The sequence below is a fragment of the Ammospiza caudacuta genome, chromosome 23, assembly GCF_027887145.1.
Source record: "Ammospiza caudacuta isolate bAmmCau1 chromosome 23, bAmmCau1.pri, whole genome shotgun sequence".
NCBI classification, from domain to species: Eukaryota; Metazoa; Chordata; class Aves; order Passeriformes; family Passerellidae; genus Ammospiza; species Ammospiza caudacuta.
In genome coordinates this window covers 6,394,259-6,420,828 of record NC_080615.1, presented here as the reverse complement: position 1 = coordinate 6,420,828, position 26,570 = coordinate 6,394,259, and the positions used below count along the sequence as shown (strand labels likewise).

At 51.6% G+C, this 26,570-nt stretch overlaps 1 protein-coding gene across 1 annotated transcript in view; it reads left to right on the top strand.

Moving 5' to 3' along the window:
- Nucleotides 1–3,382: 3,382 nt before the first annotated feature.
- The window catches only part of SORL1 (sortilin related receptor 1), a 48,087-nt gene continuing 24,899 nt past the window's right edge, over nt 3,383–26,570 (top strand). Inside the window, exons 1-25 of the mRNA XM_058819035.1 lie at nt 3,383–3,499; nt 3,825–3,950; nt 4,226–4,387; nt 5,613–5,680; nt 6,314–6,494; nt 8,321–8,422; nt 9,116–9,285; nt 9,974–10,166; nt 10,745–10,862; nt 11,344–11,417; nt 13,263–13,351; nt 13,461–13,639; nt 14,554–14,740; nt 15,715–15,843; nt 16,094–16,179; nt 18,479–18,651; nt 18,826–18,957; nt 19,082–19,173; nt 20,204–20,450; nt 21,435–21,573; nt 22,598–22,771; nt 22,917–23,030; nt 23,321–23,443; nt 23,856–23,975; nt 26,434–26,559. Coding sequence (XP_058675018.1) covers nt 3,410–3,499; nt 3,825–3,950; nt 4,226–4,387; nt 5,613–5,680; nt 6,314–6,494; nt 8,321–8,422; nt 9,116–9,285; nt 9,974–10,166; nt 10,745–10,862; nt 11,344–11,417; nt 13,263–13,351; nt 13,461–13,639; nt 14,554–14,740; nt 15,715–15,843; nt 16,094–16,179; nt 18,479–18,651; nt 18,826–18,957; nt 19,082–19,173; nt 20,204–20,450; nt 21,435–21,573; nt 22,598–22,771; nt 22,917–23,030; nt 23,321–23,443; nt 23,856–23,975; nt 26,434–26,559 — 3,394 coding nt within the window. The 5' untranslated portion in view covers nt 3,383–3,409. The remainder of the gene's footprint in view (nt 3,500–3,824; nt 3,951–4,225; nt 4,388–5,612; nt 5,681–6,313; nt 6,495–8,320; nt 8,423–9,115; nt 9,286–9,973; nt 10,167–10,744; nt 10,863–11,343; nt 11,418–13,262; nt 13,352–13,460; nt 13,640–14,553; nt 14,741–15,714; nt 15,844–16,093; nt 16,180–18,478; nt 18,652–18,825; nt 18,958–19,081; nt 19,174–20,203; nt 20,451–21,434; nt 21,574–22,597; nt 22,772–22,916; nt 23,031–23,320; nt 23,444–23,855; nt 23,976–26,433; nt 26,560–26,570) is intronic.

Sequence of the window (26,570 nt, the reverse complement as noted above, 5' to 3'; positions counted from 1 at the left end):
TTGCTGTCTGCTTTATCTTACAAGAATAAAAAATGTACAGAGGTGTGACCGTGTTCACAGGGGTCTGAGGATGAGGGGAGAGATGAGGATCTGACTCCATGTTTCAGAAGGCTGATTTATTATTTTATGATGTATATTACATTAAAACTATACTAAAAGAATAGAAGAAAGGATTTCAGCAGAAGGCTGGCTAAGAATAGAATAGAAAGGAATGATAACAAAGGTTTGTGGCTTGGCTCTCTGTCTGAGCCAGCTGACTGTGACTGGCCATTAATTAGAAACAACCACATGAGACCAATCCCAGATGCACCTGTTGCATTCCACAGCAGCAGATAACCATTGTTTGCATTTTGTTCCTGAGGCTTCTCAGGAGGAAAAATCCTAAGGAAATTATTTTTTCAGAAAATATCATGGCTACATTGAGGAGGTTTACTACTGAGGTTAAACCAAGGTGCAGATAGGAGTCGCCTCTGGTTTTCCTGCTTTTGAAACTCCAAGTGTTGGATTCCTTGTGGAAAAAACCCCAAAAAACCCCAGAGAAGTACTAATAAAATGGACACTGAGGTAGTGACTAACCCCTCCTGGCTGAGAGGATCTGAAGGACCAAGTTTGTGTTCTAACAGTGCCCAGCTCCAGCTTGGTCACTAAAAAAGCTGCACCCACAATAACCTGCAGAGATGTGGGAGATTTAAACGGGGTTATTCTGCTTCCAGAGCAGGGGAAGGGGACAGGGAGGGCAGAGCTCAGTTCCACACCCCAGGCTGTCTCAGAGATCAGCAGCAATCCCTCCTCCTCCTCCGGCCTATTTCCCTGCGTCCTCAAACAGCGTCTCTTCCTTTTCATTTTTATTTTGTTTTCTTTTTTCTGGCGGGCACGCAGGGCTCTGGCTGCCGGGCTTTGTAGCTGCTGCTGCTGCTGCTGGCTGACCTAAATCTGAGCCGCGTTTGGAGCCGGAGCTCCGGCGGGGTTTGCCCGGTGGGGGGGGGATCCCTGCCGGGGATGCTCTGGCCCCGGGGGGATGCTCCAACCAACCTGGGGGATGCTCTGGCCCCGGGGGATGCTCGGGCACTGGGGAATGATCAAGCCCCAGGGGATGCTCCAGCCCTGGGGATGCTCCATCGCTATGGATGCTCCAGGCCAGAGATGCTCCAGCCCCGGGGGATGCTCCAGCCCTGGAGATCCTCCAGCCAGGGGGATACTTGGACCCTGGGGGATGCTTAGGCACCAGAGATGTTCCAACCCCCGGGATGCTCCAGCCCCAGGGGATGCTCTGGCCACGGGGATGCTCCAGCCCTGGAGATGCTCCAGCCTGGGGGATGCTCTGGCCAGGGGGATGCTCCAACCTGGGGGATGCTCCAGCCAGGGGGATGCTCCAGCCTGGGGGATGCTGGGGCACCAGGGGATGCTCCAACCTGGGGGATGCTCCAGCCCCAGGAGATGCTCCAGCCCTCGGGGGATGCTAGGGCACCGGGGGTGCTCCAGCCCCCAGGGAATGCTCTGGCCCCCAGGGGATGCTCCGGTCCAGGGGATGCTCCAGCCCTGGGGATGCTCGGGCACCGGGGGTGCTCCAGCCCCCAGGGGATGCTCCAGCCCCCAGGGGATGCTTCAGCTCCCAGGGGATGCTCCAGCCAGGGGGTGTTCCAGCCCCGGGGATGCTCTGCCCCGGGGGATGCTCCAGGCTGAGGATTCTCCAGCCTCGGGGGATGCTCCGGCCCCGGCAATGCTTTGGCTTGGGAGATGCTCCCTGCCAGGCTTGTGGTCGGTTCTCTTTCCTCTCCTGTGAGCTATTGCATAAGAGGGATTTGAGGGCTTCTACTTGGTTCTCCCCCCCTCCCTCCCTGCCTGTCTTCTTCCAGAATCAGTTCCTTGTTTTTGCAGTGTTTGGCTTGCTGGAGGTTAAAGCAGCCCCTTCTCCAGGCGGTGCTGCTCGCTGATCCCGGGGTCAGCGGGAGCTGCAGGGTATCAAGCCTAAGAAGGGCTTATCCTGTATTTTTACAGCTTCCCAAGGCCCCAGCTCCGGGGTTAGAGCCCTGGGCTGAGCTGTGGCGTGCGAGGGCTCAGGCACGCACTGCTCTGCTGCATCCACGGCCGGGCTGAGCTGCTCTCCCGGCTCTCCTGGCTGTCCCTGCTGGCTGCTGACAGCCACAGAGGGTTTGTCCTGCCCTGTCAGCTCCCCCTGTGCTGCTGCTGCGAGAGCTTCCCCATAGAAACAGCGCTGTGCTGGCAGATACCGCTCACATGGGAATAACGGGAATAACGGGATCGCGCGCGGCTCTGTGTGTGCTGGAAAGCAGCAGGGAAACGTGGAATATCCTGGGCTGGAAGGGAGCCAGCCCTTGGCTCTGCACAGACACCCCAACAATCCCAGGCTGTGCATCCCTGAGAGCAATATCCAAACACTCCTGGAGCTCCTGGGGCTGACACCCCAACAATTCCACCCTGTGCATCCCTGGGAACAATATCCAAATGCTCCTGGAGCTGTTGGGGTTGTGCCCTGTGACTGTTCACAGGGGTTTTTGAATGAGGGAAGAGACGAGGATCTGACTCCATGTTTCAGAATGTTTCATGATTTATAATTTTATGATATATATTACATTAAAACTATACTAAAAGAATAGAAGAAAAGGTTTCATCAGAAGGTTGGCTAAGAATAGAAAAGAAAGAATGAATAACAAAGGCAGCTCTTTTGGACTCTCTGTCCGAGCCAGCTGACTGTGATTGGCCATTAATTAGAAACAACCACATGAGACTAATTACAGATCCACCTGTTGCATTCCACAGCAGCAGATAATCAATGTTTACATTTTGTTCCTGAGGCCTCTCAGATTCTCAGGAGGAAAAATCTTAAAGAAAAGATTTTTCATAAAAAGATGTCTGCGACAGTGCCCTGCACAGGCACCTCAACAATCACACCCTGTGCATCCCTGGGAGCAATATCCAAACACTCCTGCAGTTCCTTGGGCTGTGTCCATTCCCTGAGGAGCCCCCAGCACCCTCTGGTTGAAGAACCTTCCCTGATATCCAGCTCAACCTCCCCTGAAGCATCTCAAGGCTGTCCCTTGAGTCCTGCCATGGTCACCAGAGAGAAGGGATCAGTGCCTGGCTCTCTGCTTCCCTGTGTCTCATCAGCCTGGATCTTAAAACACGTCCCAGTGCTTGGTTTGAGTTTTCATTCTCATCATCCCCTGAGTCCTGTTTGCCTGAGGAAGAACAAAGGGAAAATTCACCCTTTTTGGCACATTCTGTGAACATGTTCAGGAGAGATGGTGCTTTTTTTTTTTTCCCCAAAGTCTGGTATTCCCAAGGAAGGGCGGCTTGAGAGGGTGTTTGCTGTCCCTGGAGTGAGGCTGTGACTCAGGGTGTCCTTTCATTGGCGTTGCAGGTCAGCCTGAATGATTCCCACAATCAGATGGTCGTTCACTGGGCAGGAGAGAAGAGCAACGTGATTGTGGCCTTGGCCAGGGACAGCCTGTCCTTGCTGGGCCCCAAAAACAGCGATGTAAGTAACACACCCTGGCCCTCTGCAGGTGCACCAAGGTGGTGGTGGCTGCTGAGCTACAGCCTGACTTGTTCTTGTGTCCTGAGACACAAAAAAAGCCCACAAGTTTGGGTTCAAAGGCACAAAAGCATTAAATATCACAAAAATCCCCCACAAGTTTGGGTTCAGAGGCACCAAAATATTAAATATCCCCTGTGCTGCCCCATGGGTTCAAGGCATGGTTGGGAAATCTTTCCCCACCTTGTAATTCACTGAGTTTTCACCAGATCTGTCAGAAGTGAGATCAGAACTTTGTGCTTCTCACCGTGGGGCTTCTCCTTTGCAGGTTTATGTGTCCTATGACTATGGGAAGAGTTTCAAGAAGATTTCGGAGAGGTTCAGCTTCGATGGGGGGAACAGCAGCGAGGTGGCCATCGCCCAGTTCTACCACAGCCCTGCTGACAACAAGAGGGTGAGGGGGACATGGCAGCTGGGCCTCTGTCCCTGCTGTCACAGGGACAAAGATTGTTGGGGTATCTTCATGTTTTGGCCATCCAAGGGTGTCTGGACACCCCTTGGGCCAGGCACTTCTTGTGCCTTGGTGATGGTCAGAGTGTGGTGGGAGCAGGGAAAACTTTCCTCCTCCAAAGTTTGCCCTCCCAAAGGCTCCCCTGGGATGTGCACCTCCATCGCTGCCAGCCTGGGCTCTGCTCTGACCTTCTGCCCTGTCTGTCCCTCCACTCCCAGTATATCTTTGTGGATGCCTTTGCCCCGTACCTCTGGATCACCACCGACTTCTGCAACACCATCCAAGGCTTCTCCATCCCCTTCCGAGCAGCTGACCTCCTCCTGCACAGCAGGAACCCCAACCTCCTCCTGGGCTTCGACAGGTCTCACCCCAAAAAACAGGTGAGCACTTTGCTCGGGTGGGGAAGCAGCATCACACCCTGCCCTGTGGGATGTTCCTGTGGCCTCTCACAGCTGAGAGCCACCGCGCCTGGTGCTCTGTGGCTTCGTGCTTTGGCCATTCAGGGTGTCTGATCTCACATGCAGAGCTCTCCAAATCTGCCAGGTCACTCCCTTCCCTACAGTCTGTCCTGTTCTCACCTCTGGAGAATGAGGACACGATATGGGAGCGTGTTCACAGGGGTCTGAGGAGGGAAGAGACGAGGATCTGACTCCATGTTTCAGAAGGCTTGATTTATTATTTTATTATATGTATTACATTAAAACTATACTAAAAGAATAGAAGAAAGGATTTCATCAGAAGGCTGGCTAAGAACAGAAAAAGAAAGAATGATAACAAAGGTTTGTGTCTCAGAGAGTCGGAGCCAGCTGACTGTGATTGGCCATTAATTAGAAACAACCCCATGAGACCAATCCCAGATGCACCTGTTGCATTCCACAGCAGCAGATAACCATTGTTTGCATTTTGTTCCTGAGGCCTCCCATCTTCTCAGGAGGAAAAACCCTAAGGAAAGGATTTTTCATAAAAGATGTCTGCGACGCTCTGGCCATTCAGGGAGTCTGATCTCACATGCAGAGCTGTCCAAATCCATCCCTTCCCTGCAGTCTGTCCTGTTCTCACCTCAGGAGAATGAGGACACAATACCTGCAGGCTGCCTCTCTTATTTCCCTTCCCTTCTCCTCCATCCACGCTGCTCCCAGCCACATCCATCACCCCAACCACCGTGGCCATAACTCACCACAGAGCCCTGGCAGCTGAGGCAGGGTGACCTCTGCAGTGTTTCATGTGGGCCTGTGGTTTGCCTTTGGGTCCCGAGTAACAAATTGCTGCTTGAATACAAACACTTTTTTTTTTTCCCCTTCTGGAGCTGCTGGGTAAAGATTGAAAATAATTACAGCACCTTGAGATACACACTGAGTAAAACCTGGAGGTAAACAGTGGGAAAACAGGTAAACAGTGGGAAATCCTTCTGGCAGAAGGCTAAAGGATATTTATTTTTTTTTGCTGTTTGGGTTATCTGTTATTAACAGAAAAGCTGCTGTTGCTCCAGGAGCTGCCACATGAAAAGCCATGAGAGTAGCCATGGATGGACACGCTGGGTGTCTTGAAGGATTGGGTCTGTTTGTGTCCCAATCCTGCTGGCATCTCTCACCTTTGTTGTTGCAGCTCTGGAAATCAGATGACTTTGGCCAGACGTGGATAATGATTCAGGAGCACGTGAAGTCGTTTTCTTGGTATGTACTGCACCCAGCTCCTGTCCTTCAAGAGAAGAAGACACTTCTCCTGCACTGTTTGCTGCCCTGTGAAAATCAGAAATCTGGGTACCAGGGTGTGCTCCAGCCCTGCTCCCCTCACCCTGCACTGTGGGTATGGTGTCAAGTGACAGCCTGGCACCCAAGGGTGTGATGGTGTTGACAGGGGCCTGAGGATGAGGGAGGAGACGAGGATCTGACTCCATGTTTCAGAAGGCTGATTTATTATTTTATGATATATATATTACATTAAAACTATACTAAAAGAATAAAAGAAAGGATTTCATCAGAAGGCTGGCTAAGAATAGAATAGGAAGGAATGATAACAAAGGTTTGTGGCTCGGCTCTCTGTCTGAGCCAGCTGTGATTTGCCATTAATTAGAAACAACCCCATGAGACCAATCCCAGATGCACCTGTTGCATTCCACAGCAGCAGATAACCATTGTTTACATTTTGTTCCTGAGGCCTTTCAGCTTCTCAGGAGGAAAAATCCTAAAGAAAGGATTTTTCATAAAATATATCTGTGACACAAGGGTGCTTCCCATTCCCCCTACCCCATCTCCTTGCTCCTGCTGCCTTGTTCTCCCGTGTCACCGTGTCCCCTGTGCCCCCAGGGGCGTTGAGCCCTACGACAAGCCCAGCACGGTGTACATCGAGCGCCACGAGCCCTCGGGGGCCTCGACCGTCATCCGCAGCACAGACTTCTTCCAGAGCCGGGAGAACAAGGAGATCATCCTGGAGGACGTGCAGGATTTCCAGCTCAGGGACAAATACATGTTTGCAACCAAGTCTGTGGTGAGTGAATTCGCTGCCGAGGGTGGATGTGGTGCAGAACCACAGCGGGCAGGAGCATCTCTGCTGCGCCTCAGAGCCTGCAGAGCTCGCTGGTTTGTCACAGAAGTGTCGCCCAGCCCGCCAGCAGCTGCCACCCCTGTGGGCTCACAGCATGGCTGCCCGTGCTGCTCTCCCCGTGGTGTTTCCATGCCCCTGCCTCGGGCAGGCTGGGCAGAAGTAGGTCAGCCTGCAGAAGGCTGGGAGCAGGGAAAAGGCAGAGGGTGGCTGGGAACATCGGGGAGGGGGTGGCAGGGGAAGGGGGATGTGGCTCGGCAGCTCGGTGGTTAAAGGAGGCCGCTTGTCAGAGGAGATTACCATCAAACGTGGACCAGCTCCAAGCAGCCTCATGTGCTCCAGCCTGGAAGGAAAGCTGCATTTTCAGTCTGCTTGCCTAAGAAAAGAGGATGTGGGCGAGCAAAAGTGATCTTTTGGTCCCTTTGCAGCCAGAGCCTCTCTGTGCTTTTTAGTTCTTGGTAAAATTCGAACAAACCTGAAAGAAAGCAAGAAAGTGTCAATGCTTCCTCTGAGGGCCAGGCCTTTCTAGATCAGAGAGGGATAAAGTCCTGATCCTTCTAGAATGCAAGCAGCAGCTTTCTTTTCAGAAGATGCATTTCTCCCCTGCAGCTGCCATCGAGTACTTTAAGAAGGAACCCTTTATTCAGGGGTGGCTGCTGGCAGAACCAGGGAGGGTTTCCTGGGCAGTAGGTGACACCTCCGGCCCCCTGAGCGGGCACAGCGGTGTCTGACACAGGCAGGGAATGTTTGCAGAGCAATTTCAGTTTCTCAGAAGTCTCCCTTGCAGGTAGTACAGCCTGTGCCTCCCAGGGCCCATCCCCTTGGCGCTGTGCCTGCTCTGTGGTTTGCAGGAGATTTTATCGAGGGCTCGGTGCTGGTGCAGGGTGAAACACTGGGGGTGGTTTGTGTCTCTGCAGGGAAGACACGCCACTGAGCTCAGGGACAGCATCCTGAAAGCTTGAGGAGGGTTTGGGCACCATTTGGGGGTGCTTTGGAGCTTTTGCTGCTTCTGAAGCACTCAGGGGCCAGCGGGCAGCACGCCCTGCTTCCTCCTGCAGCTGTAGTGATTAAACATCAATAAAATCACCCGTATTCCACCCCACAGCAAGCACTGCTGGGAAACACCGAGACAGAGGGAGGCTGGCTGCAAACCCCTCATTTGGGAGTCACATCCCCAGGTCTGGGATGAGGCATTGCCTCCAAGCCTGGCTGCAGCAGGGGGGAAGGACAGGCTGGGTGGCAGTGGCGCCCAGGGCTCTGACTTCTGCTCCTTTCCGTGGGAGGCGCGGTTGCTTAGTGATACAGAGGATGGGGAAAAAAAAGCAAAAAAAAAAAAAAAAACAAACCAAAAACCAGGCCGCTTATTTTTGGAGCCTAGATCTGGGTTTAGGTCCTCACCATTGGCATCCTGTATGAAATAGGGTGCCCCCAGATTTTTTATTTTCTCGGCTTCGCGCCGGCGCCTTTCGTTTTGCGCAAATCGATAAAAATAGGAAGGAAAGGTCAGTGTGCTCTGAGGAGAAAGGAGGAACTAAACCCAGCCTCCTTACCCCCACCTGACTGACCAGGAAGGACAGTTTGTCTCCTTGCTGAGCCCTGGCTGTGGCAATTTAAACCCTGAGTGGGGATCACTGCTCCCAGCGTGGCGCAGCTGCCACGCTTTGCCCACATGCATGGAGAGGGAAGTCCCAGGCACTGGGGGATCCCAGTGGAGATGAGGGTGACTTTTTGGGGTGAGAGCCCCTCCTAACGTGTCCCTGTGCTCTGCACAGCGTTTGCTCGGCAGCTCACAGCCCCCCTCAGTCCAGCTCTGGGTCTCCTTCAACCGCAAGCCCATGCGGGTGGCACAGTTCGTTACCAAGCATCCCATTAAGGTAAGTGGTGCTTCCCGAGCAGCTTCCCAGCTCCCTGCCTTGCCAAGGACACCCTGCAGTGCCAGAAGCAGCTCCAGATGCTGCAGGAGAGGGAAGGAACCTCATATGACCCTGCTGGGGGGTGGCAGAGCCAAGGCCCACATTGGGATGATCTCGTTGTTTACACGATGGCACCTGGACAGTCACTGGGGATGGGGCTGGCAGCAAAGCCCAGACACCAGAGAGGGGCTGATCCCACTGCTCTGACTCTGCTTTTGGGGACTTTACCCCTTTCCATGGCGTGGGGTGCACTGGCACGACCTGGAGCATCCAGTTCTTGCAGGCTGAGGAAGCCCAGGGCACCGCCAGAGCTTGCAAAGAGTCCCTGATGTATGAACCAGATATGCTGTTGGTGTCCCCAGGCTGGTGGGATGAAGGAGGGCGTGAGAAGCAAGTTTTGGTGCTTGGCAGAGCAGTGGGGTGCACTCCCAGTCTCAGGGGGGTCCAGAGATACAGCACACATGGGGCTTGGGAGACCAATGCTGGGGGCTTTGAAAGGAATCACTGTGGGGGGAACACAACAGAAAAAACAAAGTGGAGAATTTTCACCTTCTGAGTGGAAAAAAATACAAAAAAGTAGAGGCAAGATAAGAGGAAATCCAAACCAGCCTGTGTGCACACACACACACAAAGCCTGTTCTTTGTGCCCCACAGGAATATTACATTGCTGATGCCTCGGAGGACCAGGTGTTTGTGTGTGTCAGCCACGACAACAACCGCACCAACCTCTACATCTCGGAGGCTGAGGGCCTGAAGTTCTCCCTGTCTCTGGAAAATGTGCTCTACTACAGCCCAGGGGGAGCTGGCAGCGACACCTTGGTCAGGTAAGACAGGACTTAGCAATGGTCCCCTGAATTGGGAATAATTAACATTGACTCCATGATTGCAGAAGGCTTCAATCTATTATACTATATTATACTATAATTTTACTATAATTTTATTTTGTTATACTATATTATTCTATACTATATTACTATTATACTATATTATACAATATTCTGTTATACTAATTTATACTACACTATATTATACAATATAGTATAATATTCTATTATAGTATATTATTCTATATTCTATTATTCTATTCTATTATACTATATTGTACTCTACTGTACTTATTAAGAAGTTCAGCACCCTTACAGTCCAATACAGTTTTACTGAATTGGTCAATCCATCCAAACACCATCCAGTGTCCAATTAAGAATTCACCCTTTGGTAAACGAATTTCCATAAAGCATTCCACATGTGCACAACAACACGTGCAGCAAGTGGAGATAAGAATGGCTTATCATTCTTTTCTCTGAGCTTTCTCAGAGCTTCCCAGGAAAACCCTGAGAGAGAGCTGTCTCTCTCTGTTCAGAGGATTTGTGATTACCACAAGGCAAATGAGAACAACGACCAAAATCCGCGATTTTTGCCTCTGCCACATCAACGCATTACCTTTGCCTGCCAATCCCCCACACCCCCAGCCTTATGGGAAGGGGTTCAATTCCCATTTCCCCCACCCCGCAGGTACTTTGCCAACGAGCCCTTCGCAGATTTCCACCGCGTGGAAGGCGTGCGGGGTGTCTACATCGCCACACTGATCAACGGCTCCTTCAGCGAGGAGAACATGCGCTCCGTCATCACCTTCGACAAGGGCGGCACCTGGGAGCTGCTCCAGCCCCCCACACAGACCCACTATGGGGAGCACATTGACTGCCAGGTACCATGGTGTGGTGGGACAAGGAGAAGACCCCCAAAAATAGCATTTGGGGTTGTGGTATATTAGTGATGGGCTTGGTTTGGAGAACATGTGCTCCATCATCACGTTCAACAAGTGATGCTGGGAGCTGCTCCAGCCCCCCACATGGACCCCTTATGGGGAGCACATCGGCCCCCCACATGGGGGGTGGGACAGGGAAGAGACCCCCCAAAAGTGGCATTTGGGGTTGTGGTTTATTAGTGATAATAAACTTGGTGATCTTGGAGAACATGCGCTCCATCATCACCTTCGACAAGGGCAACACCTGGGAGCTGCTCCAGCCCCCCACACAGACCCATTATGGGGAGCACATTGACTGCCAGATACCATGGGGAGCTGGGACAGGGAGAAGACCCCCAAAAATGACATTTGGGGATTTATTAGTGGTGGGCTTGGTGACTTTGAGGTGTTTTCGCTCTACAAAAAGAGGTTGAAACAGCAATGCCGCCATGAGGGAGTCCCTCCTGGCCTTTCCAAGCAGAGAGGACTGGAATACACAGCATGAGGGGTGGATGTTAACCCACTGTTCTGTTTCCCAGCTGTCCCAGGGCTGCTCTCTCCACCTGGCCCAGCGCCTGAGCCAGCTGCTGAATTTCCAGCTGCGCAGGATGCCCATTCTCTCCAAGGAGTCGGCGCCAGGACTGATCATTGCCACTGGTACTGCTTTTCCCTTGCCTTGGGGGTGTTGTTGCCAGGCAGTATTTAGTTTGTACAAGCAGGTTATAAAATGCAATTAAATGGTGCATTTTGCTGTCCTTTCCCTGCTGCAGTCCCCATGCAGTAATTACAGAAGGAACATTTCACTGCAGCACAGAGATGTGAGAAACCTGCTCTGCTCTGATCCTCTTTCCTGATCCTCATGAAGGGCTTCTTTAAGATTCAGAAATTCCTGTTTGTCTCGCTCTGTTACTGAAGAAAGCACACATTTTGTTTAATCATGTTTGTAGCCATGGGTTTTTCCCCCATCTGCTTTTCAAACTTGAAATAGTCCTTGAAATATTTGGTTTTGAAGGGATTAATTTATAGTGTGAAAAATCATCTCCTCAATCACAGATAAAAATAGTCTGGAGGTGTCTGGCTTCCTTTTAAGCAATCACTTTGCATTCCTCAAGAAGGATGATTTCTTCCTTTCTCCCAGGCTCTGTTGGCAAGAACATGGCAAGGAAAACCAATGTTTATATCTCGAGCAGTGCTGGAGCAAGGTGGAGAGAGGTAAGGCTGCTCTTACACCTGCCAGATCAGCCAGCGTGGTGGGGGAACAGGAAGAATTTTCCAGTAATATAAATGAGTTATATTAAAGGTGATTTTATATAAATACAGGAGCTGGAAGGTGCTCAATACCTTAAAATGAGGGAAAAAGGTTTTTAGATGAAGAATCAGGCGTGGGTTGGTTGGAGAGGAGCCTCTGGTGTGGATGGTGGAATCAGACACAGGAAAGCTCCCTCTGTTTTTCCTTTACACCTGGCAGAATATTTCCTCAGCACATTTGGTGTCTTTGAGATGGGACTGACAGCCAGGGCTTGGTCTGTGAGAGAGTCTGGAGAGGCTCTGGCTCCTTGCAGAGAAATGGGAGCTGCCCTTGGTTTATGGGGAGTGTGCTGCTGTTCACTGAGTGGATGTTCTGGTCTGTGGCAGTGTTTGTGGTGTGCCTGTGCACTCTGCAGCCAGTGCAATGTGGTGTTCCAACATCTGCAAGCCATTTAATCCTGGGAGCTGAGCAGCCTCCTCTCCTCCTGTGAATGCTGCGCGGTCAGGGTGAGGTCTGGGCAGCTGCCCTGGGGCTGGGGGCACGCCACAGGTCTGGCTGATGCCAGAGAGGGTTCAGAGGCTGCTCCTGGCTCCAGAACCCAGCAGGAGAGCAGCTGTGGGGAGCTGATAGGGCAGGGTATCCAAAACCAGAGACTTTCAGGTGCCAAGCTCTATAGGTGGCCATTGAATCTTAGTATGTATTGCGTAGGTGGCCTTTGAGCCATAGTAAAATCTATGTATTGTATAAGTGGCTTTGCCCCACTCCTAGTTCTTCTAAATGGGCTGCAGCTGTGATGTCCTTAATTGGGTGGCAGCTGTGGCTAATGAAGATAACTGGGATAAAAGGGGGTGGGCTGGTCGGGGAGAGCCTTGGAGGGGCCCTGATGAAGAAGTAGGAGCAACACTGCTGTGAAGAGCTGAGTGTGAGAAAACCACCCTGAAGGTATGGAACTCTAGAAATATGATAACAACAAAGCTCTGCAGGTTTTCCTTGGAGTGCAGTTGAAACATTCTGATTCAAATCTCCTGACTGATGTTTGTGTCATGAGCAGAGGTGCAGAATGACCCGGCAGAGGAGCTGAGCAGCAGCACCACAGCTCCTCCTGCTCAGCTTTGGCTGGGAGGCTCTGCAGATCACACGGGTGATTTCACAGCCCAGAGAAGAAAGGAACAATGCATTCAGTGCCCTGAGTGTCCCCAAGTGTGACAGCATGTCCTGTGAGCAGGGTTTGGCATGGACACGTTCCCTGTTTGCATCCCAAGGTGCTCTGGGCTCCCTGGATGGGAAAGCAAGGCTGATTATGTGCTGGAGGTGTAGGTGAGCGTGAGATCCAAGCTTCTGGCCATGGATGAATTGTCTCCAGGGCTTGTTTCTGCATGCCATGGCCCCACTTCTCTCTGGACATTCACAAGACCTTCCACAGCCTGAGGGAACCCAACTTCTCTGCAGTCCTGGGATGGCCACAAGTCACAGCTGGGTGTCAGGAAAGCCTCACAGAGGTGACAAATGAGAGGAGGCGTGATGGACTCTGGTTTTGTGTCATGGTGCTTCTTCCACTGGTTCTTTCCCTGCACAGAGCACAGGAAGAACAGAGTCCAGGGCTCAGGGCAGCTTTTACACACATCTCTTAGGGGAAATGGGCTGGCTGTTCTCATCTGCAGATGGTGTCCCATTAACACTTGAATCTCTGGTGCCTCCAGATACTTGATTTGGCTGAAGCGTTAGCTTGGCTCAGGCAGAGTTTCTGACCAAGCCATTCCCCTTCGGAGCAGAGCTCTGGTCACCCCTCAGCGCTGTCTCTCTTCCAGGCACTGTCTGGACCCCACTACTACACCTGGGGTGACCACGGTGGCATTCTGGTGGCCATCGCCCAAGGCACCGACACTGACCAGCTCAAGTGAGTGTCAGGGCACAGGGGCTGCTCTGCTGCTTGGCTGGGCATGGCAGAGAGTGCCCTGCAGCAGGACATGCCCCTGGCACCTCTCCCAGCCTCCTTTTGTATGCAGGTACAGCACAAACGAAGGGGAAACCTGGAAAGTGTTCACGTTCTCGGAGAAGCCGGTGTTTGTGTACGGGCTCCTGACCGAGCCCGGGGAGAAGAGCACCATTTTCACCATCTTTGGCTCCTACAAGGAGAATGGCCACAGCTGGCTGATCCTGCAGATCAACACCACTGACGTGCTGGGTAAGGGGACGGGTGGCAGAGCCATCTCTGGGGTGGCTGTGCAGATTGGAGAGAGAGCATCTCCTCACACCCTGCCCCAAGTGTCTCATGTCCATGTGGACACAGCTGCTGAAGGCACTCATGTGCTCTCCTTGTATTCCTTCCCTCCTCACTGAGGAATTTGTTGAAAAGGAAAAGAGAAAAAAAAAAAAAAATTCCTTCTGAAGGCTTGTGCCTATGAATGTTTTATAACCCATTTCAGCTTTGATTGCGAGGCAGCATTTTAATCAAAGCGCAGTTAAACCCAACAGAGGAATTTGCTTGACTAAAATTTATCACCGATTCCCTTGACATTTTGTTGGGAACAGATCTGTTTGGTAACCAGAACGAGTTCATTCAGATTCCCTGTCACTGCCACGGAGCTGCCTGTTCCCTCCTGTCACTGCGTGCCGCCGCACGCTCCCAGCTGGAGCTTTCCTTTTTCTGTTTTCTGGAAGTTTTGTGCCAGGGGAAGGTGGAGGGGGAGGGAATTACAGAATCACAGAATGAACCAGGTGGGAAAAGACTTTTGGTTGGAAAAGCCCCAACACGTCCTCATCAATTAAACCATGGCACGAGTGCCACGTCCAGGCTTGTTTTAAACACCTCCAGGGATGGTGACTCCATCCCCTCCCTGGGCAGGTGATTCCAGTGCCCAATCACACTTTAAATTAAGAATTTTTCCCTAATGTCCAACCTAAACTTCCTCTGGCACAGCTTAAGGCTGAGTCCTCTCATTCTCTCAGTGGTTCCCTGGGACAAGAGGCATTCCTGTGGTGTGGGGCTGGATGCCGGCACGCCTGGCACTCCTGGGTACATCAGCATCTCTCTGTCTTTAAACCTGGCATGCTGCAAATTCTCACCTTTCTGCACCCCAACCTTGTTTCTCCTCTCAGGGGTCCCTTGCACAGAGAATGACTACAAGCTGTGGTCACCCTCGGACGAGCGAGGCAATGAGTGTTTGCTGGGGCATAAAACCGTTTTCAAAAGGAGGACTCCTCATGCAACCTGCTTCAATGGGGAAGACTTTGACAGGCCTGTCATGGTCTCCAACTGCTCTTGTACCAGGGAGGACTTTGAATGGTAAAATAGCAATTAATTTCTTCTAGTCTGGATTGTAAATCCAAGATAAGTATCTGTGACCAATCGCTCCGAGTGAGCAAACATCCAATTTATGTAGCTCGGAATGTTGCCGCTTCATTTTATAGCAGAGAGGAAACTAAACAGACTGAAAACATCCTTTCATTAATAACAGGGCGTGAGACTTAATTAATGTCTTTAGAGCCTTTTGGGAGCCTCTGAAAGGTTCCACGGAAAAGGGAAGTATTGTTAATCCATCACCTTCCAAAGGAGAATGGGTAATTTCCCATCACAGACAGAGACCCACTAAAAATCTTTGTGATTCTGTAGCCACAGGGGTGCAGCTGGCCCTGCTGTTGCCCTTTGACTGCAATTCCCACAATCCTGACTCTGCTTTCAGGATCAGGAAACACGCTCTGGCAAACTGATGAAAAGGTCTGGGGTTAGAAAGGGAACTGCTTTTTGGGGCTTTCAGTGGAGCTCACACCAGGCTGCTGCTGTCTGATGCTGAGACCGAGTCTGGCTCACCACGAGCACACTGAGAGCAGGGCTGGTGGGATCCTGCCTCAGAATTCAGCCTGGGCTCCCTACAGAATCCCACTGACAAAACCTCTTTCCCCCACAGCATTTTCCAAAGAACAGCCACACTGTAACTCCCATTTTGCCAGCAGGAGACAGAGCAGTGACCCGAGCCAGCTCAGCAGCAGCACTGGGGCTGGCAGCCAGCTTTGCAGAGCACACTGCCTCAGCTCTGCCTCACCTTCCCCAGCCTGCCCAGCCGCGGGCAAAGCTGATTTGCAAAGTGTTCTTGAAACACCCTGTCTGGCTGGGAGGTGTTCTGTGCAGCTAAATACTGAGAATAAACAAAGGGTCACTTTGGGTTCTTAAAAATTCTAGGCAAAAATAGAATCACAATATAGCATGGCTGCATTTTTTGCTTTTCCCCGTCCCTCCCTGTGTCTTTCTTCTCCTTGCAGTGATTTTGGCTTCAAGCTGAGCGATGACTTGTCCTTAGAGGTTTGTGTCCCTGACCCTGAGTTTGCTGGGAAACCCTATGACCCACCAGTCCCTTGCCCTGTTGGCTCAACCTACAGGAAGACTCGAGGGTATGTGCTGTGCTTGGGAGGGCAACCTGATATTCCAGTTTATCTTACTGGTGATTAAAAAACCCCCAACAACCACAAGACCCACAAGAGTAGCAGCAAACAAACATTTTAATCCGAGCGCAGTTAAACCCACTTAGGACATACATGGCAATTAAACACCACAGCTTATTCTGGCTGCACAGGGTGGTTTGTTCACAGTTTTTTTTTCCATGGAATAAACGAATAAACTGGCTGTCTCTGTGTGTTGCAGCTACAGGAAGATCTCTGGGGACACTTGCACGGGCGGAGACGTGGAGTCGCGGCTGGAGGGGGAGCTGGTGCCGTGCCCGCTGGCGGGTGAGTGTGCACCAGGAGCTGCTCTGGGCACAAGGGCTCCATTCATAAAACCTTTGGCTGGTGCCTCAGGGACCAGGCACGGAGTCCCAGAGGGCTCTCAGACAAAACCTGTGACACAGGAGCCTGGGTGGGTTACAAATCACCCTGTCCTGTGGCCGGAGCTGCTGAGGGTCCTGCTCAGGAGCAGTGGCTGCCCACAGTGCTGAGCCCTCTGAAGCCCTGAGGAGCAGGCTGCAAGCAGGATCCCCTTCACCCTGGTCACATCCTCGCTGTAGCTGGCTTGAACCCAACCAGAAAGACAGGAATTATTTCAAAGACATCCCCATTCTTGGGAAGGTCCCCTTGGGAAGGTGTGACTGTGTTCACAGGGGTCTGAGGATGAGGGAACAGAAGAGGATGTGACTCCATGTTTCAGAAGGTTTGATTTATTATTTTATGATATATATGATATTAAAACTATACTAAAAGAATAGAAGGAAAGATTTCATCAGAAGGCTGGCTAAGAGTAGAAAAAGAAGGAATGATAACAAATGTTTGTGGCTCGGACTTTCTGTCTGAGCCAGCTGACTGTGATTGGCCATTAATTAGAAACAACCACATGAGACCAATCACAGATGCACCTGTTGCATTCCACAGTAGCAGATAACCTTTGTTTACATTTGTTCCTGAGGCCTCCCAGCTTCTCAAGGGGAAAAATCCTAAGGAAAGGAATTTTCAGAAAATATCATGGCTACAGGAAGGTCCCACTCTGAGACAGCCACCATGTGCAGCCACTCTGGGGCCAAACCAGGGCAGACCTTCATCCCTCACACCTCTGCCTGCCAGAATTCACCCACCCCGTGCTTATTTTCTCCTCTGGAGCATACAAGGCACTTTAGCAATCCCGTGCCCCTGTGCTGCCAGAGTTATTTGCATTCTGCTCATTAGAGCTTTAATTTAATCTGCCGTCACGAGCTGCGTGATCAGCATTGCTGCTTGCTGCAGCTCCAGGGCCTCAGGCAGGGCAGGGGCTCCTGGAAGGGCTGGGAGCTGAGCAGAGCAGCCAGACCCACCAGCAGCAGGCTCCCCTGCACCGCCCTAAAATTTTCCAGCGTGCAAAAAGATATTCCAGGTGTGGAACAGCACGGGGAAGCATCCCCTGAGCTGGGACTCCTGCCAGCTCTGCACTCAGCTTTACTCCTGACACGTTATTCACCCCTCTGAGCCCTCTTGAGCTATTTGGAGAGCTGTGTTGGGCATGCTGAGAAGGGCCCTGCTGATTGCAAAGTAAACCTGCTGTCCCCACGGACTGGCCTTTGAAGTGCTGTGTTCCCAGAGATGGGCTGGGGATCCGTGCTGGCTCGCTCCATGGTAACACTTTCATGTACAGGATCTGTTTCATATCTCCCTATAATCTCATTAGGCATGCACAGCCAGAGTTACTTACTGACATTAGCTCTACTCATTAATAGCATTATTGGACTGGACTGGTGCTGGGATAAAGCCCAGGAGAATTTGTCCTGGACCAGGATCCCATTACCTGGGTTGGGCTCCACTGGGAAACAAAACCCGCTCTGGGATATTTCCTGGGGCCAGTGTCCCCAAGGACTTGCAGAGTTGCATCACTCCTGTTCTTTTTGATGTTGAGGATTTTTAAGGAAGAGGAGATCTGTGACTGTGTTCACAGGGGCTGAGGATGAGGGAAGAGATGAGGATCTGACTCCATGTGTCAGAAGTCTTGATTTATTTTTTTATGATATATATTATATTAAAACTATAGTAAAAGAATAGAAGAAAGGGTTTCATCAGAAGGCTGGCTAAGAATAGAATAAGAAAGAATCAATAACAAAAGTTTGTGTCTCAGAGAGTCTGAGCCAGCTCACTTTGATTGGCCATTAATTAGAAACAACCACATGAGACCAATCCCAGATGCACCTGTTGCATCCCACAGCAGCAGATAATCAATGTTTACATTTTGTTCTTGAGGCTTCTCAGCTTCTCAAGAGGAAAAATCCTAAGGAAAGGATTTTTCATAACAGATGTCTGTGACAGAGATCAGTATTTTGTTTCTCATTGGCAGCCCGCAAGGGGTCGGGGCAGGTTCTGTGCCTCCTCCTCCTCCTGGACCAGACAATGCCCACAGTGTGTGCCCAGCCCCATGTGAGGCTATTACCACATTCCCATTAACCTAATCCCACTGAGACAAAAGCTCTTTGCCTCCCCGAGGTGCTAAACCAGGGGTGAAAACCACCTGCTATTTTCTTTCTTTTGCCCCTCGAGCAGCCAAGAGCGGCCACTAAACAAGGCGTTGTTGTTGCAGAGGAGAACGAGTTCATCCTCTACGCCACCCGATACTCCATCCACCGATACGATCTGGCCTCGGGCGTCAGCGAGGAGCTGCCCCTGGCCGGGCTCAGGGGGGCTGTGGCCCTGGATTTTGACTACGAGCACAACTGCCTCTACTGGGCTGATGTCACTCTGGACATCATCCAGGTGAGCTGGGAGCAGGGAGGCATCACCCCCTTGCCGCCCGGGTGTTGCATCCACACCCTGAAATGCAAATGTTTGTCCTGGTGCTCCTCCCTTCCAAGCTGTCTGTCCCCGACCTTCAGGCTTCAGGCAATTCCTCGTCTTTTGTTCTGATTATTTTTCATTTTTTTTCCCCAGCGTCTCTGTCTCAACGGCAGCTCTGGGCAGGAAATAATCATAAGCACCGGGTTGGAAACAGTGGAAGCTTTGGCTTTTGAGCCTCTCAGCCAGCTGCTCTACTGGGTCAACGCTGGGATTCCCAAAATCGAGGTACAGCTCTGCCCACCCATGGCAGTGCATATTTTATTATTAAGGAGCAGTAATTGCCTGCCACAGATTCTGTGTCATTTCAAGTAGCAAACACACCTTGTCCTGGCTTTGGTTTTGGGTCTAGGTTGCCAATCCAGATGGAGACCTGAGACTGACTGTCCTCAACTCCTCAATACTGGAGCGGCCCAGAGCCCTGGCTCTGGTTCCTCGAGATGGGTAAGAAAGGAAAAATCACAAGTATTTCCCTGTTATTCCCAAGGAAAACTGCTGCTCCCTCACCACCTCCTCCTCAGGGAGCACAGCTTGGTGAGGTGAAAATGGGGGCAGGCACAGCACAGTCCTGCCCTGTGGAGCCCACTGTCACCACTGCATCCCGAACTAAGGCACCAGCTCCCTCAGAGCACAGATCACCAACTGTTAATTCCTTCCTGCCCATACATATCCATTGGTAAATAACTTTTCCTGCCCGTAAAACTGGTCTGGTCAGTGGGGGAAGCTGCAGTGATGCGTGAGGAACTGAGCAGTGCTCGAAATCAAGAGCCCAATCCGAGTTACATCTTTTTGGGGTTTGGCCTCGGCTGTGAGTGTAAGCTCTGACAAACCAGAGCAGTTCACGGCAAGGTAACCTGCAGCTGCACTCCCACCACAGAGCCTGCAGCTCAAAAGCCTCTGTGCTGCTCGTAAATCTGCTGCTGGTGGTGCTCATTAGAATTGCAGAGCTCCCTGTTCAAAGGCATGTCGGGCAAGAGGAGCATTCCGGAATGTGGAGCATTCCACCCTCTGCCTCTGCTAACCCCCATCCTTTTGATGAGCTGCTGTCACCGTGTTCGCAGGGGGCTCAGGTGGAGGGAGCAGATAAGGATCTGACTCCACGTTTCAGAAGGCTTGATTTATTATTTTATGATATATATTGCATTGAAACTATACTGAAAGAATAGAAGAAAGTATTTCCTCAGAAGGCTGGCTAAGAATAGAATAAAAAGGAATGATAACAAAGGTTTCTGGTTCGGTTCTCTGTCCAAACCAGCTGGGCTGTGATTGGCCATTAATTAGAAACAATCAACATGGGCCAATCAAAGATCCGCCTGTTGCACTCCACAGCAGCAGATAACCATTGTTTACATTTTGTTCCTGAGGCTTCTCAGCTTCTCAGGAGGAAAAATCCTAAAGAAAGGATTTTCCATAAAAGATATCTGTGACAAGCTGCTCTGTGTGGATTCAGACTAACCTCTCTGCCTGCTGCCAGGTTGATGTTCTGGACGGACTGGGGGGACTCCAGGGCTGGCATCTACAGGAGTGACATGGACGGGTCCCTGGCCGGCTGCATCGTCTCGGAGGGCGTGCGCTGGCCCAACGGCATCTCCGTGGATGACCACTGGATCTACTGGACTGAGGCCTACATGGACAGGATCGAGAGGGTGGATTTCAATGGCATGCAGAGATCTGTGATCCTGGACAGCCTCCCTCACCCCTATGCCATTGCTGTATTTAAGGTTTGTTTCCCCCGTTGTTAGTTTTTCCATAGCATGCAGGCTCTGAGGCTGGTGCTGGGGGAGCACGGGGCACACTGAATTTTGGAGGATAGGGATGTGGGTTGGAGCCCACTTTGTCTCTGTGTCTGCTTCCCTGAAACATTCCCACAAATCCCTGAATTTGAAGGAAAGGGATGTGATTTGGAGCAGGCATGACACTTTGTCTCTCTGCTTCCCTGAAACATTCCCACAAATCCCTGAATTTGAAGGAAAGGGATGTGATTTGGAGCAGGCATGACACTTTGTCTCTCTGCTTCCCTGAAACATTCCCACAAATCCCTGAATTTGAAGGAAGGGGATGTGATTTGGAGCAGGCATGACACTTTGTCTCTGCTTCCCTGAAACATTCCCACAAATCCCTGAATTTGAAGGAAAGGGATGTGATTTGGAGCAGGCATGACACTTTGTCTCTGCTTCCCTGAAACATTCCCACAAATCCCTGAATTTGAAGGAAAGGGATGTGATTTGGAGCAGGCATGACACTTTGTCTCTCTGCTTCCCTGAAACATTCCCACAAATCCCTGAATTTGAAGGAAGGGGATGTGATTTGGAGCAGGCATGACACTTTGTCTCTGCTTCCCTGAAACATTCCCACAAATCCCTGAATTTGAAGGATAGGGATGTGGTTTGGAGCACACTTTGTCTCTCTGTCTGCTTCCCTGAAACTTTCCCACAGATCCCTGAAACCAGCAGGGAAGTGCAGCCCAATCCAGGACCAGCATTCCCAAGCAGCTGCGCTGCAACATTTGCCACTCAGCAGATCACTCTGTCACTCTCATTCCTGCTCAGATCCCACGTCAGGCCTTCCTCTTCCTCTCCCCCTTGGGTTGGGGACACTTTTCACTCTCTCTTTTGCGGTGTTTAGGGTGATGAGTGCAGGTGGCAGTGATGAGCACGGCCCTGCAGGTGCCTCTGCTCACACTGAGAGCCAGGCCTGTGTTTCAGAATGAGATCTACTGGAATGACTGGTCACAGCTGAGTATTTTCAGAGCATCCAAAACCAGCGGATCCAGGATGGAGATCTTGGTCGGCCGACTGAATGGGATCATGGATATGAAGATCTTTTACAGAGGAAAGACAACAGGTAATGATGCAGATGATCCTCCATGGGATTCAGGAATGTTTTCTTTCCCCATTTCCACTGGGCCATCCTGGCTTGCATTTCCTGACCACCCATTCCTGCAGGGCTTGAGGCTTTCAGGAATGAGTTTCATCAGGGCTATATTCTGCTTTTGGCTGCCAGGAGAGAGAGCTCCTAGGGCATTTGGCTGTGGTGGCACCTCATGGTTTGTGTCAGATCCTGGCTTTTCCATCTGTGTTGTATAGACCAAAAAACCACAGGATTTCAGGGCTGCACTAACTCTGCCCTCCTTTAATGTCTGTCTGCATTGTGCCAAGGCAGTGCTGACCCCCGTGGGCTGTTCATACCCATTTCCACATGGGTACCAGACCACTGAAGGGCTCCAGACTGGAGGGGCACTCTGGGGGTGTATCTGACATCCTTTGGTAGACCTCCAAAGCCACTGGGATGAGCTGTGTCCCTTAAAGGCCCTCAGACTCCCTGGAGATGGCTCTGGACATTCCTAGGGGTGACCTCAGCACTCAGCCCTGCAGAGATGGCTCCTGAGGGAGTCTGAACCCTAAGCAGGTGGCACTGGGGTACCAGTGCCTGTGTTCTGGGGTGCCAGTGACACTGGGACTCCTGTGTCTGTGTCCTGGGCTGGCAGGTGACACTGGGGTTCTCATGCCTCTGTCCTGGGATAGAAGGTGACACTGGGGCTCCCGTGTCTCTATTCTGGGGTGGCAGGTGACACTGGGATTCCAATGCCTCTATCCTGTGGTGGCAGGTGACACGGGGACTCCCGTGCCTGTGTCCTGGGCTGGCAGGTGACACTCGGGCTCCTGTCCCTCTGTGCTAGTCTGGCAGGTGACACTGGGATTCCAATACTTTTATTCTGGGGTGGCAGTGACACTGGGGCTCCTGTGCCTCTCTCTTGGGGTGGCAGGTGACACTGGGATTCCCATGCCTCTGTTTTGGGGTGGCAGGTGACACTGGGGCTCCTGTGCCTCTGCCCTGACTCTGTCCCCTTCCTCCTGCCCTGCTCCAGGGCAGAACGCCTGCATCACCAAGCCCTGCAGCCTGCTCTGCCTGCCCAGGTCCAACAACGGCCGCAGCTGCAAGTGCCCCGAGGGGGTGGCCAGCACGGTGCTGCCCAGTGGGGAGCTCAGGTGTGACTGTCCCCACGGCTACAGCATGAAGAACAACACCTGCATCAAGCAAGGTAAGGCCCTGCATCAAGGGAGGTGAGTTCCTGCCTGGCTGAGGTGGCTCCTGCCATCACCAGAGGTCGGTGTGACCTGTCCTCTGGCCCGTTTCTGGAGGCACAGCCTCATGCCAGCTTGTTTCTGCTGTCCCTCCTGCCCCAGAGAACACGTGCCTGCCCAACCAGTACAGGTGCTCCAACGGGAACTGCATCAACAGCATCTGGCAGTGTGACAATGACAATGACTGCGGGGACATGAGCGATGAGAAGAACTGCCGTGAGTGTCCTGCCCTGGTGGCATTGGCCAGGCTCAGGTGTCTGCTCTGGTGGCACCTCAGCGCCTGGGAGGGGACAATCATGAGTTTCAGTCCTGGTCCCCAGACAGAAAACTGACCCCTGTGCGCTCTGCTTTGCATGGAGCGCCTAAAAATGGCATTAAAACACAAGAGCAGGAATTCAGGTTGGGCTGGCGGGATTCTGTCCCTGTCTCTCCTACCCTCAGGCAGCAGAAACCATTTTCTTACCACCACCTTCTCCTCCTCCTCCTCTTCCTCCTGTCTCCATCAGCAACCACCGTGTGCGACACTGAGACCCAGTTCCGCTGCCAGGGCTCGGGGACCTGCATCCCCCTGTCCTACAAATGTGACCTGGAGGACGACTGTGGGGACAACAGCGACGAAAGCCACTGTGGTGAGTGTCCCTCCTGCCCTGGGCACGGGTGGGCAGCTGCTCTCTGTTGCTCTCTGTGCTGCTCAGAGCTGCTCCTGCTCTGGATGCTGCTCAGGGATGATGGAGGGGAGGATCCCACTGTTTGCCCTTTCTCCTCCTCGTTTACACCTCATTTACAAATTTACTCATTTGCTCAGGGCTGGGAAATGGGGGACAGGACCAGCATTTCCAGGGTGTTTGGGAATTAGGGACGTGTCAGAATCCAGCACCATCATGTACCGGGAAGTGAGGGACAGGACAAGAGAGCAAGGCCGTCTGCTGGTCCTTCCCCTCGCTGCGTTCCAGCTGGGAGATTTCTGTGCCGTCATTATCCACCTTTCCTCTCTGCTCCTTGGGCATTCCCGTGCCCTGAAGCCCAATATTTTGTTTGCAGAAGCTCACCAGTGCAGGAATGATGAGTTCAGCTGCAGCTCAGGGATGTGCATCCGTCTGTCCTGGATGTGTGATGGGGATAACGACTGCAGGGACTGGTCTGACGAAGCAAACTGCACTGGTGAGTGCTCAGCTGTTGCTCAAAAACCTCCTGCTGCTCCTACTTTTTGTTTCCAGCCTGGAGGCATCAGCCAGTGCCTTGTGCCTCAGTTTCTGTGCTTGTTAGAGCACCTTAGGGTGATGTGATGCTCCAAATCCAAGGATTTCCTTCCCCCAGGTTCACTGGGAATTTGCTGGCAGCTTAGATGCTCACACAGTAACCCAACTTTGCTTTTTACCTGCAAAATTGCACCCACAGGCAAAGCTCTGTAGGATGGGAAGTGGTTTTGTGGCTGCTGAGCAGCCAAAGGGCTCTCCTGCAAGAAGAGCTCATGTTGCAGGGAGGCAGAATGAGGCTGGTGGGCACTGGCAGCTTTTCACAGCTTTCACTCTGTTTCCTTGCCATTAATCAGGGGCAGAAAACAGGCACGCTTCTCCGCAGTTAGTTGATGTGAAGAAGAAGCAGGTTTAGTTTGGCAAGTTTAGTTTGGCAGTTTTAGTCCTCCTCTGGCAGCCTCATTGCTCCACGGGCTCGAAAACCTGAAGAGGGGGTCCCACATAGAAAACCCACTCTTGGTTTAACTTACAGCTCGTTGTAAAGCAGCCTGGCTGGCAGAAATAACCTTGCTCCTACTCTGTGCCTCCTGTGCAGCTCCTGTGAGCCTCGCTGTGTGCTTGGAGTGGAAAGTCACAACACTCCACCCTCCTCACCACCACAGTGCTGCTGATGTTCCTCAGCAGCCTCCCGAGGTTCACACACCCACACAGAGCCCTTTTCTCATCAGATAAAACAACAGATAGCACTGCACTGGCCTTTTCCACTAGAAACAATCAAGCAAAATTATCAGCCAAACCAAAAACCTCAGTGCTTGCATGGGAAGAAACTTCTCAGAGCAGGCAGAGCACCAGTCTGTCAGTGAAAGACACAAAGTTGTATTTATCAAGCCATACATGTGATATTGAAGGTAAAAGATACAAGGTTGTATTTATCAAGCCATCCATGGGATATTTAAGGTAAAAGACACAAGGTGGTATTTATCAAGCCATACATGGGGTATTTCAAGCCATGTATGTGATATTTCAAGATAAAGACACAAAGTTGTATTTATCAAGCCATACATGTGATATTTAAGGTAAAAGACACAAAGTTGTATTTTTCAGGCCATCCATGGGATATTTCAAGCCATACGTGGGATATTTAATGATAAAAGACTCAAAGTTGTATTTATCAAGCCATCCATGGGATATTTAAGATAAAAGCAGTGCTTTCCATGGCATGGGGAGCCTGCAGGGACCAGGATCTGGGAATGCTGGCAGCAGCCTGGAGCCTTTGGGACAGAGAGTGGCACCAGCTGTGCTGTCCTTGGGCTCTGGCAGGAGGATTTCAGAATTTAAGAGATCTCTTTCAGGTCTTTGAGCTCCTCTTTGCTCACCCCTTGTGGCATTTGCTGTGCCTGGAGCACCCAGGGCTGATCCTGGTCATTAGTATTCCATGAGTGTGGCTTTGTAAGGAGGTTTAATTTATATTGGTATCACTTATCTCTCGCATGAGTTTCTCCAGAGAGAATTACTACAGGAGAGGAACCTACTTCAAAAAGCGTGTCAGGTTTGTAAAGCCCCGAGTTGGAATTATCTAAGAGGATCACAATTATTTGAGGAACATTCCGTCTGACTTCACCGGGCTGCAATTATTGCTCTTATCTGAAATAATTACATTTCATGCTGAATACCTAATAGAATATTACTGCCAGCAGATTGTACTATTTGGAAATATCTGCGAGTGCATGTCACTCTCTAACCTGAAACTCAGGATCATGCCATTTAATTAAGTTGAACACTGATTTTCTCAATAACTCTGAGTGCTCTCCTGCTTGAGAAGCAGGATTTGTCTCTGAAGTGACAACACAAACCAGGCTGCAACCCAGATACCCCACAGGCAGATATTTTTCCTGACAGGAGCCTAAGGAAAACCCCCAGGGAGAATCGTATTTCTTGTTTGCTTTGGCAACATAGAAGAGCCTTGTTTGCCTTAATTAAAAGCTCTCTCTGACTGTTCTGCCCTGCACGGGGGACTCTGCAGCCCTGCCAAGCCCTGCTTGATCTCGGTGACATTTCTCACCGTCTCTGGCACGGTGCCACCGCTGTCACCTCTGCCCACGCACCCCAAGGGCTGAGATCAAAGGGACAGAGGCTGCTGGCTTTGGGGAGAGCTTTGGGACATCTCTGCCCTGTCAAAGCCATCCCTGAGCACAGCAGGCTTGTGAGCGAGAGTGGCACAGAGAGGGGAAGACCATGCGAAAGTGGGAATTCTGAGGGAGTTCTCCTGCCTGGGCTCCACGGGGTGGCTGCTTGTGCTGGGAGCCTGGTGGGACATGCTGGGGCAGGGGAAGGAGCAGGGTGGGACCGTGTGGGCTGACGCTCTCAGCTCCGCGGGGACGCGGTGACAGCCACGCTCAGGTGTCGCCCTGCTCCGGTTCCAGCAGTTTATCACACCTGTGAGGCCTCCAGCTTCCAGTGCCACAACGGGCACTGCATCCCGCAGCGCTGGGCGTGCGACGGCGACGCCGACTGCCAGGACGGCTCCGACGAGGACCCTGCCACCTGTGGTAACCTGGCC